We start from the raw sequence: 21,646 nt of genomic DNA, 5'->3' as shown, positions 1-21,646 counted from the left end.
AGTGCACAGTACTCCTGTTGGCAGCTGCACTCATAAATATGACCTTCATTATTCTGACAGCAGTAGACCACTGTTGTGTCCATCTTGAAAGCTGCTGCCACATTCACTGACTCCACTTCTGGCCTATTACATGTGAGTCACGACATCAATGTCAGCAGCAAGAATACAGTCCATCCACACTAAGTGGTGAAGATCGTCAGTAATTTTCTGCAAGAATAGTACTTGATTTTTCAGATAATTGATGCTGATTGTATTTGTACAGGAGGGTAGTGTGCAGTTCTATTTAGTAATAGTAGCTTGGAGAAGGATAGTGGCGACTCTGAAATGTGGCACACTGCTGATCATGGCAAGCTGCCCAATTAGAAACTGATAGAAACTAAGAGCTAGAGTGACATCATTTTGCTGCATGCATGGACAGGAAAGCAAGGCAGTATTCTCAAGCTGACCTCCTACGGGATATGGAGAGCCACAATAGGTGAGTAACATAATTGGGAGCTAAGAGCCCTGGAGTTTGGTATAATGTAACACGATTGCAAAATAAAAGCACCATAAACGACTGAATCACAGCTGTTTCTTTCTTTACACTTTTAACACAGTAAGTTGCTGTACCTCTCAATCAGTACATTTTAGGAACATTGCATTGGATGTGTGAAGGAACTATGTTTATAAATGGTTACATTTGTGGAATCTATCAACATTTTTGGAGGTCTAAAAACAAAAATACAGAAGGTTATGATGTGTTCATTGTCATATATTACTGGAACATTAGTAAAGGGCACCATTTTATACAGTAGATAATCTCAAGGGAACTCTAAAATAGATCCATCACCACTGAGAAATGGTCTCTTCTATTTATTTAATTTATAGAAAGTCAAATGGAGATTAATTTGGCCCATGAAAACATGGGTCTTCAAAGACTGCAAATCTTGTATTAAATAATAGTGTAAAGTAACAGCAGAACCTCCTCAACTGTCTCTTCTTCCTCCCAAACCAACTGTCATCAACAGCATTCATTCAACGTAAAAAAAATCTTTTAAATCTCACTACGCACTTTGGGATCTGTTTCCCAGCACTGATGCAAGAGTTCCGCAAAACTGGCAGGGCAGCCCTTCGGAATGGTCAACCTCTGTAATAAAAATAGCACATGTATTACACAAAGATAATCCTTCAAAAAAAAGCACTAATAATGGAATAAATCAAACTGGGAACCTTTTAATTTCCTTTCAGGATGTGAGCATTGTTGGCAAGGATGACATGTTGGTAGTCCCTAATTGCCCTCAAGAGGATGATGCTGAACTATTGCAGTTCATGTCATCTAGGAAAGAGTTCCAGAATTGTGAACCAAAAAGAGTGAACAAGCAACAATAGAGCTCCATGTTAGGATGCTGTATGGTTTGGAGGGAAACTTTCAGGTGGGCAGAGGTCATGAGTTTGGAAAGTGCTATCAATGGAGGCTTGATGAAATATTGCCATGGCGTGTGATGCATTGATAGTAATGTCATTGAATGTCAAGAAAAGACGGGTAGATTCTCTCTCTCTCTCTCTCTCGAGATAATGATTACCTGGTACATACGTGAAAGCAATGTTACATTCCACTCATCGGCCAAAGCATGAAGGTTGCTCATATTTCGTTGTGTGTTGGCACGGTTGCTTCAGTTCCTTAAGTGTCACAAATGGTACTGAATTCTGAGAAAGTAGTGAAAATCTCCACTTCTGACAAGATGATGGATAATCAAGGTAGTTGGGGCTAGGACATTAAAAGCCCAAGGAACTCCTACAGTGATGTCCTGTAACCCAAATTATTGGCATCGAATAACCATAAACATCTTCTTTTGGTTGAGGTATGACTCTGACCAGTGAAGAGCTCTCCCTCATCAATTCTGGTCAACTCCAGTTTCTCTTGGCCTCCTTGATACCAAACTCAGTCAAATACTGCCTTGATATCAAGGGTAATCACTCTCACCTCACCTGCAGAATTCAGTTCTTTTGTATACATTCGGAATAAGTTTGTAATATGATTTAACTTTAGCAGCAATTTTTAGAGAGGGATGGTGAACTGTTGAAATGAACGAAACATTGCTGATAAGTCTGCTCATGTTCTCACTAAATATATATATGGATAATAAGAAAATAGTGAGCTGGCCAAATTTCCCCATTCTACCCAAGAGACATCCAGAATCTGAAGGCAATGCTGTGACTGGTGCATCAATACCAATCACTGTATGCAGAACTTTGAAGCGGCTGCACATACACACTTCCTGCAAGGGAATGAAGAAAAAGAACTGTGGATACTGTAAACCAGAGACAAAAACAGAAATTGCTGGAAGAGCTCAGCAGATCTGGCAGCATCTCTGGAGAGAAATGATAATTAATGTTTCGGGTCAAGTGACCCTTCCTCACTGGACTCGAAACATCAACTTTGATTTCTCTCCAGTGATACTGCCAGATCTGTTGAGCTTTTCCAGCAATTTCCGCTTTTGCCTCCTTGGAGGGAAAGCTGGTTATCAGTGGTTGACATCACATGCTCATAGTTACACACAAGCAATCAGGAGAATATTTAACTAGTAGATAAACGACACAATAAGGAATTATTACATGTAAGTCTATTCCATTTGGCAGCCACTGAAATGTCCTATGCATGTTCATCTCATTGCTAATAGTACTGTTTACTGAAACAGAACTGCATATATTTTACATCTTGAAATGGTGTACCTATGGTTTTCAGTTAATTAAAAATAAAGAAGCAGCTTCACTCAATCCCTGGGCACAAGATAACATGTAAGATGTTTCTGCATATGTATTTGATTGTGCATTTACATTAAGGGCAACCTAGATTCAGCCCAACTATGTGAAAGAGGGAGGAAGATACAGTAGGGTGGCGTTGAGGAACTGAAACATTGATTGCTATACAGTTCCAGTTGACAAAAACACCAAAGTACCGCTCCAACATGTGATACACAACTTATATTTCTCAGTACATTACTTAGTATTTTGGGAGTAGTATCGAAATTAGAAAATTGACTTCATTGTAAAATTGCAAGAATATGGTACACATGTATGTAACATTGGGCAAGGAATCAATCACTGGGAGAAAAATAACTAACCAAAAAATTGAACACCTCAAATTTAAAAATGCTGGGATCATACAAGTCAATCATTTGAATATAGATTAATATCTTCAATAGCAATCCTTTGTCAAAAATGAGTTTATAGGGCCTTAACCCAGATTGTATTTCTATTCTTATGCCAGATGATTAGCTTCTCCTTGCATCCACATGTAAATAGCATTAGTAAGGTTCCACTGTACATTTACACTTTTCTAATGGATCTTCTGCTGTTTAAAGCGTGCAGGGGTGAACATTAAGGCAATATGCAGGCTGTGGGTAATGGGAAACCTGCAAGCAACACTGGCCAAGGAACAAAATGTGGCGAAGCTAGGCCCAATGCTGATGATGGAGCCTAACAGTACAAGTGTATATGTAGATGAGTTCTAAAAGTGAATGTTCAAATTGGGATATCAATTTAGAAATTTCATCTATTAATTCTAGCAATCAGTTTATTTATCCTAATAATAGTGAAATGCTACTAATAATTAAGACACATTTACATGCCATTTTCCACAATCTCAGGCCACCACAAAATACTTTGTAACCAATAAAATATGTTTGAAGTGAAGTCATTGTTATCGCTGTTTCTGTTTAATAGAAGCTGAGATACTGGAGACTCTTGGGGCTTGATACGGAGAAAATGCAAGTGGCGACTGCAGCTCAGCAGGAAGGGAAAAAATGTAGGGGCTGGAGTTTTGAGGAAAACAAGTAGATTGACCTGCACTCTGCAAGGTAACAGTTGCCAGGCATTAGCTCAGGAGAAAATCAGATTGGGAGGTGGTGCATGACTTATATGAGAAATAATATCATAAAGCATAGTTAGCACTCCATTTTACATTTATATAACAATTTGCAAAATCCAATGCATTCGATTGATAACAATTTATTTTGCCGTATTCATAATTTATTATTGCTCTGTAGTACTTTAATTTCGAAGGATTTAAACAAAATAACACCTGTATCTTTTGAATTTATTTTTCATTTCCTGCACGTTGGTTTCCTGCACAAGTCCAGTACTTGCTGCAATTATTGGTGTCTATACTTATGGACCCCAGGCATTTGAAGTGAAATTAGCAGTCCTCTTCCTATTAATTTCTTGGCATCACGGATTTCAGATTTTTATTTTCTGCAAAACTGGCCATGGAGGCTAGCTACTCCAATGAAAATTCAGATGACTTTCAAAATTAATTCTCCCTCTCATATGACTGAATGACTGGAAATTAACCATGTTTAATTGCGCCATTAAAATTCCAATGCTGTTTTATCTGTTAGAGCAAGACAGACTATAGCATAATGTCCATTCATTGGAACAGGAGTAGGCCTGTTCAGCCCCTAGAGTCTGTTCCACCATTCAAAGGGACCCTGACTGATTTAGATGGCATGGTGGCTCAGTCGTTAGCACTGCTGCCTCATAGCACTAGGGACCCCAGGTTCAATTCCACCCTCAGGCAACTGTCTGTCTGGAGTATGCACGTTCTCTTTGGGTCTGCGTTGTTTCTGCCGGATGCTTCAGTTTAGCATAGATGGACTGGCTGTTCTAAATTGCCCATGGCATCCAGCGATGTGCAGACTAAATGGATCAGCCATGTGGAATGCAGGGTTGTGGGTCAGGGTGGGATGCTTTCGAGAGGACCAGAGTGGACTCAATGGGCTGAACAACCTACTTCCATACAGTGGGAATTCTATGATTCCAGGAACTGTAATTCCATTGTTCCTTGTTCCTCCATTTATTTAAATTTATAGCACAGAGACATTTAATGAATTATCATCTAAGGCAAAGAAACAAACCTGTTTATCCAATTTTTGCATGATGTTCACCTATTTCAAATATCAATCCAGCACAATAAGCTAATTAATTGTAAATAATTCAGCACAGCAGTTTGTACAAGTAGAGGCTTTGAAATGAGAGTCTTGATTTGAGCTTGGGAGTTGCATAATGAAGCAAACAATACATTCATTAACACAATTGCTTTACATGGCATTATATACAGTGACTTCTGAACTTCACAGAGCCATATTGTAATCAAAACATTAACCCTCTTTCTCAATTCACAGATACTGCCAGAAATATTGAGTTTCTCCAACAGTCTCTGTGTTTGTACCATGTACACTCCTGTTCATTTAGCATATAGCTTACATATAGCCATATTGTAATCAAAACATTAACCCTCTTTCTCAATTCACAGATACTGCCAGAAATATTGAGTTTCTCCAACAGTCTCTGTGTTTGTACCATGTACACTCCTGTTAATTTAGCATATAGCTTACATTTTACAAACACAGTTGATGTACAGAGAGTTACATTTCATAGAAATAAGGGAAATAGGAGCAGGTGTAGGTCATTTGTCCTCAAGCCTAGTCCATCATTCAGTGAGATTGTCAAATAACAAATTCTGGCTGAAACTTCATTTCCCTGCCTGGTCTTCATAAATATAAACAGATTTTTGATCCACAAGGGAGTCTAACTTTATCTTGTATATATTCTCCAGCTTCCACTGGGCTGAAAATTCTCGTGATTAATATGTCTCAGACAAGAAATTTCTAATCTCTATCTTTAATGGAGACCATATTTATAAATTGTTTGCTTCGGTCCTAGATTTCTCTATGGGGGTGATATGCTTTCTGCACCTACCCTGTCAAGTATCTTCAGAGTCTAATATGTCCCCATATGATCATGTTTCATCCTTCTCAACTCCAATGGATACAGGAATAAATTGCTCAACCTTTCCTCACTGGACAACCGCTTCACTGGAATCAACCTAATGAACCTGCCCTGATTGTTTTCAAAGCAAATTTATCCCTTATGAAGTTAGGAGATCAAAATACACATTATTCTTGGTGGAGTCTCAGCAATACCATTTACAGTTATAGCAAGACTTTCCTACATTCATAGCCAATCCCTTCACCAATAATTATCCTTCCTAACTACTTGTTGTACCTGCTGATAACCTTGAAGACACCCAGACCCCGTTTGCTGCAGTATTCTGCAATTCCTTGATTTAAATAACAGTCTGAATTTCTATTCTTCTTTCCAAAGTACACATCATCCTATATTTCTACATTATGCTCATTTGCCGAATTTTCCCCATTTGCTTATTCTATCGATACTTCTTTGCAGAATTGGTGACTCCTCCTCACACGTGTTTTTCCTGCCTTTTTATTGTTAGCAAATCAGGCAGCAATACACTTTGTCAAGTCATTAATATAGACAGTAAATAGTGAGGCTTCATCTCTGATCATAGTGGTACCCCTCACTAGTTACAATTTATCAATCTTAAAGTGACTCATTTATCCCAATTATTTGCTCTATTTTGACTGGCCACTCCTCTACCGTAGAGGTATTATCCCCAACACCATGAGGTCTCATCTTGCGCAGTAACATTTTATGTGAAATCTTAATAATTGCCTTTTCAGAATTTGAATATACCACATCTCCTGGTTTTCCTTTATCCATACCACTTGTAATATTGTCAAAGAATTCTAACAAAATTGTCAAACATGACTTTATTTCAGAAAATCATGTTGAATCTGACTGTATTAGGTTTTTCTAATGTCTACTACTTCCTTAATGGATTCCAGCATTTTCCCATGACAAATGTCAGATTTATTGTTCTAGTTTCCTGCTTTCTATCCTCGCTTGAAGCATTATATTGACGTTTGCAGAACTGCTAAAATCTTCTCAGAATCTAAAAAGGAAAGCATTTTCTTGAAGCTGGTGACAAGTTTTACACTAGCTTGCTCATTGCAATGGGTCCTCCATTTCTAGTGGCCAAGGACCAAAGTAGGACTATGTTGGCTCTTCTGAAATTGATCTTAATAGTATGGCAATCTTAACAGAGTCGATGTTTTGGGGTTAACCCTTCATTAGGACTGGGGTGGGGAAGGGGCTAAGAAATAAATGGGGGAGTGGGATGGGGCTGGGGGAAAGATAGTTAGGATGGCGATAGGTGGGCAAAGCTAGGAGGTGATTGTGATAGGTCGGTGGGAAGTGTGCAGCCGGTGTGTGGGAAGGAAGATGGATAGGGAGGTCAGGTAAGAGGGTGGAGTCGAGTTGGAGGGTTGGATCTGGGTCGGGTGGGCAGAGGGGGATTTGGAAATTGATGAATTCAATGTTGAGGCTTTGTAGTTGTAGGCCACTGAGGCAAAAGATGAGGACTTCCTCTTCCAGTTTGTGGGTGACGTTGTTGAGGCGGTGGAAGAGGAATGGACATGTCATGGAGTGAGTGGGAGGGGGGAGTTGAAATGGATGGCTACAGAAAGATGGGATCAGTTGGTGCATATGGTCTAGAGAGGACCTTTCTGCAAGTTTGTGCTCGGTCTCTCCGATGTAGAGGAGACCACATCGAGAGCAACAGTTCCAATAAATGAAGTTCAAGGATATGCAAGTAAGTGGATGTAGGTTTGCTTGCTGAGCTACAAGGATCATTTCCAGACGGTTCGTTACCCTACTAGGTAACATCTTCAGTAGGCCTCATGTGAAGCAATGCTGAAAATTCCTACTTTCCATTTATATGTTTGGGTTTCTTTGGGTTGGTTATGTCATTTCCTGTGGTGAGGTGACTTCCTGTTCCTTTTCTCAGGGGGTGGCAGATGGGGTCTAACTCAATGTGTTTGTTGATAGAGTTCCAGTTGGAATGCCATGCTTCTAGGAATTCTCGTGCGTGTCTTTGTTTGGCTTGTCCTAGGATGGATGTGTTGTCCCAGTCGAAGTGGTGTCCTTCCTCATCCGTACGTCCAAACCTTAGTCTGAGCTACAAATCTTCTCAAAACTCGCTATGCAAGTACAGTAGCACCTCGACTTACGAACTTAATCCGTTCCGGGACACAGTTCGCGAACTGAAAAATTCGCGAACTGAATCAATTTTTCCCATGTTCACAGCGCACGCTCCAAATACGAACTGCTCGTACCTTGAATTTTGTACGTATGTTGAAGCAAAATGTTATGTACAATGCTGTTCGCAAACCGATTTATTCGTGAACGGGGTCGTTCGTATGTCGAGGTGCTACTGTAAATCTCTGCTAGATTTGGAATGATCCTTTTGGGCCTTGGATGGAAATGAATCTGAAATTCAGAAGGTTTATGAACAAGTTCTTTGATGTTCCCACACTAGTAGCTTTTAGTTGTAGATGGAGTTCACTGGTTGATGGAAGGCAGAGATTTGTTAAATACTATTAAAGTTCCTGTAGCACATTTTATTAAGAGAACACTACAGGTGTAAATCCTTTCTCAGCACCTGTAGTGGTAAAGTTACCACTGGATCATTTACACACAATGTACTTTTATGCATTTTCTGGCTTAAACTGTGTGAGAGATGATTCTTAGCTTACTACTGTGAAAATATCTAGATCCCATTTACTAGAGGCATTTTCAGCAACTATTGCTAAGTTGTTTAATTCTTTCCTTGCCACCATCAAGGCGTTTTCAGCATTAGGAGCTTAAATTCACTTTCTGTTCTAGATCCCCGAATCACTAATCTCTTTACTTCCCCTTAGCAAGATAAAGATGGCAGCCTGACCACAACATTACACTATAGTATCCACAGTTGTTTTCAGCTTTACAAGACTTTTGGTTGGTTTGTATCAGGCAGATGCATAGTTAAGGCAGTAAGGTGATTAATTCAGTCATAAGTGGGTTATAGTCCAAAATGACTGTTGGTTCTTTATCAGTGTATGACTTGGGACAATGTGGTATAACATCAAGAAATAGTACATCTTAGAGATGTCTTTTATTAGTTATGCTACAGGCCACTTCCATCTCTATAAGCTGTAGGGTCCGCCAACAACTTCAAGCTCAAGTCATTACATTGCTTTGAGGTTAGCTTGGCTTCTCTGTACTTGCTTACAGTTTCCCATTGTGGGCAGAAGACAGTTTAGCTTCACAATCATTATGCCTTCCATACATGGACAGGGTGAGAGGAGTAGTGATGTGGTGAACATAGAGCCATTTTGTATCGTATGAATTATGCTGCCATTCAATATTGTATTAAAATTGGAAATTTTACACTACTTGCCTTCAGATTGAAGAGAAGGTGTTTGTTGATTAGTACAACCACTCTTCTCCTCTAGGCTGAGTGGGAAGCAATCAGCCTTTCTCCAATTTCTCATTGGTATCAAAGTGAACAGCTGCTAGGTTAAGTGCTGACAAGAGTGCTTTCTTGCACAATGCAGTCTGCTCTTTCCGGCATATTGAGATTTCACCCAGCGTCTAAGGTGGAAGGTACGGATGTTCTGTTTACTTTTTATTTTAAGTAATCCTGCAAAATTTTATTTTAGCTCTCTTTTGTGGAGTGAGTGATTTGGCAATCAAATGTAGTTTGAAATTTCTTTTGAGCAAAAAACTGGCTGATTTTGAAGGGGGTTGTTGGAGATTCATTAGCAACTTTTGCCATGTATACATCAAATCAGATATGGAAATATTTAATCTTTTTTATTTGACAAAATTAACTGAGCACAAGTACTTTCCCCAAGGTACTGACAATGCCCTGCGGATATTTTCTACATCACCCAACGTCTTCACATAACTCCTATTACTGATCAGGTTTTAATCAGTGATTAATGCAGACTGTCCAGAAGCCAGTGAATATGCTGGACAAAATTTTTAAAACCTAATTAATAGCATATAGTCATCATTGGTAAGGCCATTTATTTATTCTTCATTCCCTTGAGAAGACAGATGGTTAATGCCGACAGCTCTTAGGAGTCACTGGACCAAAAATGTTAATTCAGATTTCTCCCCACAGATACTGCCAGACCTGCTGACATTTTCCAGCAATCTCTGTCTTTGTGTCTCTATCTTTTTAGCCCATTAAAACACCCACTGCATCCCATAAAAGCAAGAGTGTTAAAATGCTGGCCCACCAGACTAGATACCAGGTTACTAGGGCTGATTGGATCTATGAGATAGAGTGAGAAACAGTTGTTTTGTGAAGGGAGGGGATTTGACACATGTTAAGTTAGGGGTTAGGCATGGATTTGGAGATGGAATAGGTCACTTAGACCTTGCAGCCTTTGATGCGAGTGTGGCAATTGTACGAGGAATGTGGAAATCTGGAGAGTGATATCATTTGGGAGGAAGGAGTTTGGTATGCAATATCCCACAAGGATTGGTGCTTGGTCTACTACTTTTCATCTTTTATATAAATGATTTGGATGTGAACACAGTAAGTATAGTGAGTAAGTTTGCAGATGACACCAACATTGGAGGTGTAGTGGACTGCAAAGAAGGTTACCTCAGATTACAACAGGATCTTAATCAGATGAGCCAATAGGCAGACAGAGTTTAATTAGATAAATGCGAGGTGCTGCATTTTGGAAAAGCAAATCAGAGCAGGACTTATACACTTAATGGTAAGCTTCTGGGAAGTGTTGCTGAACAGAGACCTTAGAGTGCAGGTTCATAATACCTTGAAAGTAGAGTCACAGATTGATAGGATAGTGAAGAAGGCATTTGGTATGCTTTCCTTTATTGGTCACAGTACTGAGTATAGGAGTTGGGAGGTCATGTTGCAGCTTTATTGGACATTGGTTAGGCCACTTTTGGAATACTGCAAGCAATGCTGGTCTCCTTCCTATTGGAAGAATGTTGCGAATCTTGAAAGGGTTCAGAAATGATTTACAAGGATGTTGCCCGGGTTGGGGGATTAGAGCTATAGGGAGAGGCTGAACAGGCTGGGGATGTTTTCTGTGAAGCGGACCAGGCTGAGGGGTAACCGTATCAAGGTTTATAAAATCATGAGGGACATGGATAGGATAAATAGATAAGGTCTTATACCTGAGGTGGGGAGCCCAGAACTAGAGGGCATAGATTTAGGGTAAGAAGTGAAAGATACAAAAGGGACCTAAGGGGCAACTGTTTCATGCAGAGGGTGATACTTGTATGGAAAGAGCTGCCAGAGGAAGTGGTGGAGGCTGGTACAATTGCAGCATTTAAAACGCACCTGGACAGGTATAGGAATAGGAAGGGTTTAGAGGGGTTGCGAGAAAGTTAGGATGCTGGAGATCAGAGCTGAAAAATGTGTTGCTGGAAAAGCGCTGCAGGTCAGGCAGCATCCAAGGAGCAGGAGAATCGACGTTTCGGGCTTATGCCCGAAATGTCGATTTTCCTGCTCCTTGGATGCTGCCTAACCGGCTGCTCTTTTAGAGGGATTGCGGCCAACTGCTGACAAACGGGTCTAGAGTAAGTTAGAATATCTGGTCGGCCCGGACAAGTTGGACTGAAGTGTCTGTTTCCGTGCTCTACATCTCTAGGACTCTATGACTCTGTCAGGAAGCCTGAGGAAAGATGGAAATTGGGAAGATGTGCCAACCTAATAAGAACAAAGGAAGGGTCCACTGGAATTTAGTCACCGTTGGTGACTCATTAGTTGTCAGAAATATTGACAAATAGCTAGGGAGATATATCACCATTTGAGACTTGGAAGACTTGAAACTTGACGGCAATCGACCTGAGGAGTACTTCACAGTATCTTAACAGTGGGTCTGCTTTGTGACAAGCTTCCTACACCATAATTTTCCAACAACTTTACAAGGATTTCATTATGAGAATAAGATTTGGGGCATGCCTTGATTTACAGGTATTAAAACCAAGCCCCTTGGTTATTTAAGGTCCTGATGGAAATTGATTTATTAGCATGATATTTCAATTGGTCACACTATCATTGAATTAAGTACACTTTTTCTTTGAATAGCTAGAGCCTTCAGGGTGTAAGGAGTGGGGCTCCTGGATGTATGTCAATATCTATGCGAGTACTGAAGATTGCATCAATATTTGCAGATGACTTGGCTGAAGATGAGAGTATCCCTGTCCTAAATAATGACCAAAGGATTCCTCCCTGTTAGATATTTAAAAAAAACGTTGCTTATGGAGTTCTGTTTTATAAAATAAAACATTGTTGTTTGTTCTTCAAATTTTATTTGTGCAATCCTACCTCGGATAGATGTGCAACAAATAATCAGTAAGTTCTAATGAGAGAGAGTTGATTCCATTTAAAGAGCGAGTGGATTCCATTTTTAGTAAACGTAGAAGTTATAAAAATTCAAACCCAGCACCTTGCTGCTTCTCATATGTGAGTTGGCACATTTTTCTCAGTTTCAAATAGTGTACAGAAATACAAATTATGGTTAGATATTCCTGCAGAACTGACTCAATTTCCAAGTGCCAATGAAATGCAAATAGACAAATCAGTATTGCATACAGGGTAAGTTTTATAACAGATAACAGTAAGAGGAAAAAAATTGGTACTAAAGCCATAAATATGTAAATGAAAACAAAACACATAGTACATAGAAGCCTGAAAAATCATCTGGATACATTTTATATAGTTTCATTTTTAAGCAAGGTTTCAAAATTCATGCCAAGTCAGGGTTAAAATTTGATACATCCTAGTTGTTAAGAGAATAACATCTCATGACAGAGAAACAAAAACCGATATTTTATAACAGATGCAGGATCATAGGATAAATTGTGAAATGTATCAGAAAGTCCTTCCAAAAATACAAAAAATGGCATATTCAAATCAGGATGTAAGTTTATTCGCTGAGCTGGAAGATTCGTTTTCAGATGTCTTGTCACCATACTAGGTAACATCATCAGTGAGCCTCCAGTGAAGCGCTGGTGTTATGGCCCACTTTCTATTTATGTGTTTAGGTTTCCTTGGGTTGGTAATGTCATTTCCTGTGATGTCATTTCTGGTTCTTTTTCTCAGAGGGTGATAGAAAGGATCCAAACTGATCTGTTTGTTGATAGAGCTCTGGTTGGAATGCTGTGCTACTAGGAATTCTCGTGTGTGTGTCTGTTTGGTTTGTCTTAGGATGGATGTGTTGTCTCAGTCAAAGTGGCGTCCTTCATCATCTTTATGTAAGGATACAAGCGATAGTGGGTCATGTCTTTTGTGGCTAGTTGATGTTCATATGGCCTGGTGGTTACTTTTATGCCTGTTTGTCCAATGTAGTGTTTGTTACAGTTCTTGCAAGGTATTTAGTAAATGATGTTCGTTTTGCTTGTTGTTTGTATAGGGTGTTTCAAGTTCATTGGCTGCTGTTTTAATGTGTTGGTGTGTTTGTGAGCTACCATGATGCCAGGAAGTCCGAGTAGTCTGGCAGTCACTTCTGAGCTGTTTCTAATGCAGAGGAGAGTGGCTAGAATTTCTGGACTTGTTTTGTCTGCTTGTTTGTGGTCGTTGCTGAGAAATTGGCAGATTGTGTTTATTGGGTATCTGTTCTTTTTGAATACGCTGTATAGGTAATATTCCTCTGCACTGCTGTGTGGGACAGTGGTTGAAATAATGCTCTAATGCAGCTTCTTTGTGGGTATTGGGATGATTGCTTCTGTAGTTCAGTATTTGTGTTGTTTTCTTGTAGATGCTGGTTTGATGTTCCCCATTGACTGTTCACTCTACTGTGACATCTAGAAGTGGCAGTTTGTTGTTGTTTTGGGACAACATATCCATCCTAGGAGAAGCCAAATAGAGACACACAAAAGAATTCCTAGAAGCACGGCATTCCAACCAGAACTCTATCAACAAACAATTCAATTTGGATCCCTCTGTCACCCTCTGAGAAAAAGAACCAGAAATAGAATGACCACAGGAAATGCCCTCACCACCAAAAATGACATCATCAATACAAGGAAACCTAAACACATAAATAGAAAGTGCACCATAACACCAGTACTTCACTGGAGGTTCACTGATGTTACCTAGCATGGTGACAGAATGTTTGAAAATGAACCTTCCAGCTCAGCGAACAAACTTATATCAATCCGAGCTACAAATCTTCTCCGAACTTGCTACTATCCAAAACAGCTACAATCATTTGATTTATCATTGGCATTCAATTATTCCTTTGAATCACAAAAGACCTTTTTATTTCTCAAAACGTGCCGACATCTTGCTAAGCACTTTTAATACCATAATACTACTTTCGAAAGCAGATCCAGCATCTTAAAGGTGCAGTATTCTACATAAAAGTCTTTTTCACATTTTTAATAAAGATACAAAATTCTGGAAATATTCATCAATTTTACAGCATCTGTGAATGAAACAAGTTAGTGGAAATGTTGATGGCAGGATGGTACTGCCATTGAATATCAAGTAGAGATGGCATTTGTTTGACAAAATTGTTACAAGCCGATAAATCAGCCCAAGTGTGGATATTATCCAGTTGTTGTTTCAGATGGATGTAGGCTTAATAATCTGAGGAATTGTAAATGGAGCTGAACATTACATTGGAGAGGTCATTGATGAAACAACTGAAAATAGTTGAACTGCACTGCCATCACAAGCTCTTGCAAAGATGTCCAGTCACTGAGACGATTGGCCTCAAATAAAATTACCATCTTTCTTGTGCCAGAAGAGACTGGAGACTTCATCACTGTTCCCCAGTAGCTTCAGTTTTAATTGTAGCCCCTAATGCCAAACACTATTGAAAGATGCCTTAATGTCAGGGTCAATCATTCTCTGTAACCTCCACATTCAGTTTGTGCACTAATGCCTGATCAGGTCCTAGTTTTGATCCAAAAATGCATCTTGGTGAAATTCTTTAAGTAGGTGCCACTTAACAGCACCATTGATGACACTTTCCATTACTCTGATGAGAAAAAAAAAGGCTGATGGGACAGTAATTGTCTGGAATATCTCTGTCCTGCTGTTTGCCCCGTAGCTCTACTGAACAGCTAGACTATGAACGTGGCAACTTCTGAAGCAAAAGGCTTTAATACCACAACCTGCAACTTTCCATGGTCAGCCCACTCAGTCAATTCATGATGTAATGTGGAAGAATAGCCAGAATAGCATTTCTGATGGTAGAGACCCAAAAGGATAATCTATTTGTCATTTGTGGAAGCGGATCTTTGAAAATACCTTGCACTCACATACTGGGCTCTTCCATCTTGTTGGAGGATATAATCATGCAAGTTGCAAGTCTTGTTATTGCTTCATACTTGCAACATGTCTTAACTGATCCAGCTAGGTTGTAGATCTTTGGCCTGATACATTTGTTCTAGCTCCAGCTAGAACATGTTGCCAGAGGAAGTGATGGAGGCTGGTACTATTACAACATTTAAAAGGGGATATGAATAGGAAGGGTTTGGAGGAATATGGGCCAAATGCTGACAAATGGGATTAGATTAATTTAGAATATCTGGTCAGCATGGACCAGTTGGACTAAAGGGTCTGTTTCCGTGCTGTACAACTCTCGCACTCTTATGCCATTTTTACTCTTTAGCTTACATTCAACCTTTCTGATGTAATATGATGATACGGTGGAGCTACTAGCTACTGTTGCTCTTCTGCACTGAATATTAATCAAGGGTTGGTCATCTAGATTGATGAGATTATGAATAACCTGGGCATGAGATTATAAATTGTGTTAAAGTACAAATCTCTTTTTCAATGGCCCTACATTCTTAACGTATCCCACTTTAGACAACGAACGTGCTGCATCTTACATTGGAAGGGTGCCATCAGTTTGAAGAGAATACTTGATCTCGACAGGGATTATTCCATTGTCACTCTTACAGATATTGCCGTACATAGATGCATCTAGTAAAATGAGATTGGCTAGGACAGGTTAAATTGATTATTCCCTCAAATAGAGTCATAGAGATGTACAGCATGGAAACAGGTCTTTCGGTCCAACTGGTCCATGCTGACCAGATATTCTAAATTAATCTAGATATCCCAACCCAATCTAGTCCCACCTGCCAGCACCCGGCCCATATCCCTCCAAACCCTTCCTATTCATATCCATCCAGATGCCTCTTAAATGTTGCAGTTGTACTAGCCTTCACCACTTCCTCTGGCAGCTCATTCCATACATGTACCACCCTCTGTATGAAAAAAATGCCCCTCAGGTCTCTTTTACATCTTTTCCCTCTCACCCCAAACCTATGCCCTCTAATTCTGGACTCCCCCACCCCGGGGAAAAGACTTTGTCTTTTATAAACCTCTAAGGCCACCCCTTAGCCTCCAACGCTCTAGGGAAGACCGCCCCAGCCTATTCAACCTCTCCTTATAGCTCAAATCCTCCAACCCTGACAACATCTTTGTATATATTTTCTGAACCCTTTTAAGTTTCACAACATCCTTCCGATAGGAAGGAGATCAGAGCTGCACACAATATTCCAACAGTGGCCTAATCAATATCCTGTACAGCTGCAACATGACTTCCCAACTCCTGTACTCAATGCTCTGACCAATAAAGGAAAGCATACCAAACACATTCTTCAGCATCCTATCTACCTGCGATTCTACTTTCAAGGGGCTATGAACCTGCAGTCCAAGATGTCTTTGTTCAGCAACACTCCCTAGGACCTTGTTCTCATTCTGTTTCCCACAACTATATTCTAGCTACTATTTCGTTCCAATTCAGCAAACCCAATCTTTAATGGTACTACTGAGCCGCTCTTAGTGATATACATGGAGAAGGCACTCACCCAGAGAGCATGTCGTTTCATAATAACCACTTATACTTCTGTCAGTTTTGTCCAATTAAAATACTTATTCATGGGGTGAAAGAGAACAGAATAGAGCATGTGGGGAGATCTGTTGTGGTAATGTCAGTGGACTAGTAGTTACAACACCAAGGTGAGCACTCAGTGCAGATGACATCAATCCCCATCACACCATCAGGTGGAATTTAAATTAATTCTTACAAATCTGGAATTGAAAGGTAGTCTTATTGACCATTAAACAAACACTGATGGTTGGAAAAATCTATCTGTTTCATGGAGGCCCTTAGCTAAGGAAGTCTGCTGTGCTTACTCAGTCTGGCCCACTTGTGACTACAGATCCACAGTATTGTGATCGACTATGAACTGCTACTCAGTTCCAGAGCAATTAGATAGGCAACAAATTGTGGCCTTACCATCAATGCCCACATCTGATGAAAGAAAAACTACCTTAATCTGCAAATTACTTCCCTGTTTATATCTGATCTGAAGCTACAAGATTTCAAGGAATTAAGCCCCTCAATATCAAGCACTCCTAAAGCCATTCCTCCTGCCAAATGACTGCACAGCACAGTGCCACCATCTCAGATGGGTCTGTCTTGTGGATGGGGAAGAGTTAGTAATGGACAATCTAGGAATTTAGCAAATTGGTATGATTTGATAAATGTGATTATTATTATGAAAATGATGATATATAGTCATATTGAGCTTATGGTTGTTTTTAAAAGCAGACTCTGCGACCAAAACCAAATGACTGCAAATCTAAATTCTAAGCAACATGATTCAGAGAACATCCAGAAGATCAGTGTGGATTATCCTAAGTCTCAAGGGAGACCCTGGAATGTCACACCCAATGGATGTCTAGAAAGCTTCATAGAGAAGGATATCAAAGGCAGTAGTGCATGTAAACTAAATTGAGATCTCCTGTACATTATTGCAGATGGAACATTATTAGAGTAAAAAAGAGCATTCTGCATGAGAGGCATGTTTGCATTTTCCCTTTCAAGAATACAAACAGTCTCTGAAACCCACTTTTAGCCCTGGTCTGTGCGGGCCAAAAGTGTGTGTTGTGAAGGTCACAATTGCAAAACCCCTCTCAATGCTGCAGATAAAAAAGGAAATATCCTCTCTTTTCTGGATACCAGAAAGCAAAAGGAAATTGCTGAAAGGAAAATGGACAAAGACTTTTCAGCTGAATTGCAAAGCCAAGCATCTCAAAACCAACTGCTCATCTAGCAACATCAGTGTGACCGGTATCACCCAATATCATATTACATAGAATTACCTTTCATAGAATTCAGAGACTAAGCTGAATACATTTCTTTTTTAAAACTTTTTTTTGGATTCACCTTTCGTTTCTAATCTATGTTGCATTATTGTTTCTTCTTGCACTTCGTAATGAGTAAGTATTCTTCCATTAGCTCAGGAAAGCCTGGTTAAAGTGGTTTCTTTCCAATCATGAATTTATTTAGTCTGGGGGAAAGGTATCCATAATGGAGGAGATACTTTCCAAATTAACTTGAACTAAATTAAGTGTAATCAACTGAGGGAAACATGAATAAGAAAAGTGGGCGAGTTCATCCCTCCTTACTCAGGATCTGGATGAATTATTTTATCCTGTCCTGTGATAAATGAGTAACCTAGCTGGCGACTGGTTGTGATATTACACAAAGTTATTGCTTGAACATCTACGGAACACTTTGAACAATACTGGAACCAATCTCCAGATGTTAATGATGAAAAATCTGGAGGATTATCTAGGCTGAACATGTGTTTGTTATGTCTCGACTCAATGTCTTGTTTGTAGCTATGTAATTGGTCTGATTCTATTCTTATGTTTTTTTGTAGCTGATTGGTGCAATCAAGTGACTTTCTAGCTCAGCTGAAGTAGCATTTAATTGTATTGGTGTGTGGACGTGACGTTACACCTAAGTGACATTTATCTGTCGAGCTTGTTCCATACAAACCATCCAGGAAGCAAAAGTTGCTTGGTGGTAAAGAGCTTGAGTATTGCTGAAAAAATTACAGTCAATCTGTAAAGCTTTCCATTTTGCAAATCAGGGCATTCACAAGAATACCTATGTAAAAAGGAACAAGATTTTATACTGGACAAGAAGAGTGTGCTGACTGGATGACATGGTACAGGCATTGGCATGGAGAAAGAATCAGTTCAGCAATAACTGACAGTTAACTAGCAAGCTTTATGTAAATTTAAACAAGGAACAGATTGACACTGATTGGTCAACAAATTATCCTGAAGAATGAACCAGAGAATGGCTGTCACTATTCCATTAATTTGAAACCAGTATAAGCACAACAGTACAGAAATTCATATTCCACATTAATTATTTCAGAGAAGCAGAATAGCTTCATGACTTGATAAAATGTGTGACAGAATCCTATGACTGAGTTAGCATTTATGCAAAATTACATTGAACAGATTGGTAATTAGGTTACAAATTTATTCCTTAGCTATACTTAAAATGCATAAACTTCTTTTATTTTTTGATTTGACCTGTTTATGACATTTATATTACCTCAATTAATTATCACATATTAAACAGTATCCATTGGAAATAGTCCTGCACCACAAATTCACTTAAACAGAAGTTGTTTGACTATGTTACTAAACACAATAAATCTTTCTGATCATGTATTCTCTGAAAACAAAGCATCTATTCCTGCAGATAGTTTCAATTTAAATGCTCATAAAAAGAGGGCCCAAGACATTTGCTCACCATAAGTTTGATGCTGAAATAGTATGTAAAGTGATCCTACAAGACATTGGCTACCTGAAGGAGATAATTTCTTGCTGTTTATTATGTAAACTACGACTACCACTTTCATCGTGGAGAGTCATGCAGCATAGAAACAGATCCTTCGGCAAATCATGTCTATGCCAACACAAACTATATTAATCCTTTTTATCTGCCCTTGATCCATAGCCTAATATGCCCTGGCATTTTATGTGCTTGTCCAGATGCTTCTTATAGTTACAGAGATATACAGCACAGAAACAGACCCTTTGGTATGACTCATCCATGCTGATCAGACATCCTAACTTAATCTAGTCCAATTTGCCAGCACTTGGCCCATATTCCTCTAAACCCTTCCTACTCATATACCCCTCCAGATGCCTTTTAAATGCTGTAATTGTACCAGCCTCCACCACTTCCTCTGACAGCTTATTCCATACATGCACCACCCTAAAATTGCAAGAGTATCCATGTATACCACCCTCTTAGGCAGATCATTGCACAATTCCACCATCATCTGGGAGGGAAAATGTTTCTTCAGAGCCCCTCTAAACCTCTTCTACCTCACCTTAAACTAATGCTCTCTGTTATTAAACTTGTCTGCTTTGGGGAAGAGATTCTCACAATCTTTTCAGTCTATGCCTCTCGTAAGTTTGCAAATCTTAGTCAAACTCCCCCTCAGCCTCCTCTGCTTCAAGGAAACAAACCTAGCCTATCCAGTCCCTCCTCATAACTATGATTTTTCATCCCAGGCAATATCCTGGTGAATCTCCTTCATACCCTTTCCAGTGCAAACATGTCCTTCCGAGTATGCAGTGCTCTGGTTGCCAAATTCAGTATTCCTTGTGTGGCCTAACCAAATGTTTTGTAAAGTTGTAAGAAGACATCCTTGCTCCTACATTCTACTCCTCGGCTAATGAAAGCAAGCATCCTGTATGTCTTTTTCACACCCTGTCTACCTGTGCTAACACCTTCAGGAATTTTGGAACATATACACCAAGGTCCATTTGGTTCCTCAGTACTCCCTAGAGACTCCTACCATACATTGTGTAAATCCTTCCCTTATTAGACCTCCCAAAGTGCAGCACCTCACGCTTATCAAGATTTAATTCCACCTACCAGTGCTCTGTCCAATTTTCCTGCTGATCAATATCAGATCATAGCCTATAGATAATCTTCCTTACTATCAACAATATCACCAATTTTCCTGTCATTTGCAAGTTTACTAACATTCAACATTCACGTTATAGTAGTTAACATACATAACAAGCAGCAAAGGTACCATCATCGATCCCTTGTGTACATACACGGTCACAGGTTCCCAATCACAAAAACAATCTTCCACATCAACTGCACTCCCCTCATCAATATACCTAGTCACTTTTTCAAAAAAGGATTAGAGAGGTGCTGGAAAAGCACAGCAGTTCAGGCAGCATCCAAGGAGCAGTAAAAGCGACGTTTTGGGCAAAAGCCCTTCATCAGGAATTCCTGACGAAGAGCTTTTGCCCGAAAAGTCGATTTTACCGCTCCAGATGCTGCCTGAACTGCAGTGCTTTTCCAACACCTCTCTAATCTAGACTCCGATTTCCAGCATCTGCAGTCATTGTTTTTACCCACTTTTTCAAAAAACTCAATTAAATTAGTCAAAAAGGATCACCCTCCAACAAATCTTTGATCAATCCTCCCCTTTCCAAGCTTTGATTAATCCTGTCTCTCCATCCTGAAGTGTGTTCAGTCTACAACCTATCTCAAAAACAAATTGAACATCAGCTATTTCACACTGCTATGATACATCAGCAATACAAATTGGGAGAAATACAAAGTCTGGACTTGAAACATTAACTCTACTTTCTCTCCCAGATGCTGCCAGACCTGCTGAGTTCCACCAGTTTCGTTTTTTGGTTGCAACATAAGGATTGTCACCATTAACAGGATTCTGCCATTAAGCCAAGAACACATTCTTCATATCTCACAAATGAAAAATGTAAATGTATTTCAGAGTCAGCATGATGCCAGATATGTCATTATACATCTTAAAATTGGTGAATTGTATTAAACAACATGGTCGTTTTGAATAACTGAAGTGACACGATACTGATTTTGTCTAAGAGGCTTGTGCCTGCAAAACTCGTAACACATCATCAACACTAGATGGGATTCTATGACTGGATATCATTTGCTTAAATAATCCCAAGTGTGCTATGATGTACCCTGCTGACCAATTTAAAGCTGTCGTTTAGACAACACCTTTACCAGACTTCCAAGTGCCACCAATCATCACTAGTTATTCCCCTTTATACTGGTCTTAGAAATGTCCCAATCATGACAAAAAGCTC

At 39.5% G+C, this 21,646-nt stretch overlaps 1 protein-coding gene across 5 annotated transcripts in view; it reads right to left on the bottom strand.

Moving 5' to 3' along the window:
* The window catches only part of LOC132817119 (mitogen-activated protein kinase kinase kinase 20-like), a 136,541-nt gene that overhangs the window by 74,911 nt on the left and 39,984 nt on the right, over window positions 1–21,646 (bottom strand). For all 5 annotated transcript variants that reach the window (XM_060827302.1, XM_060827307.1, XM_060827306.1 and 2 more), the window contains exon 9: window positions 1,052–1,126. In XM_060827302.1, the coding sequence (XP_060683285.1) occupies window positions 1,052–1,126 (75 nt within the window). The remainder of the gene's footprint in view (window positions 1–1,051; window positions 1,127–21,646) is intronic.

The sequence above is a fragment of the Hemiscyllium ocellatum genome, chromosome 7 (genome assembly GCF_020745735.1).
Source record: "Hemiscyllium ocellatum isolate sHemOce1 chromosome 7, sHemOce1.pat.X.cur, whole genome shotgun sequence".
In the NCBI taxonomy this organism is placed as follows: Eukaryota; Metazoa; Chordata; class Chondrichthyes; order Orectolobiformes; family Hemiscylliidae; genus Hemiscyllium; species Hemiscyllium ocellatum.
The sequence above is the reverse complement of the archived record's forward strand: the minus strand, read 5'-3'. Positions and strand labels throughout refer to the sequence as shown.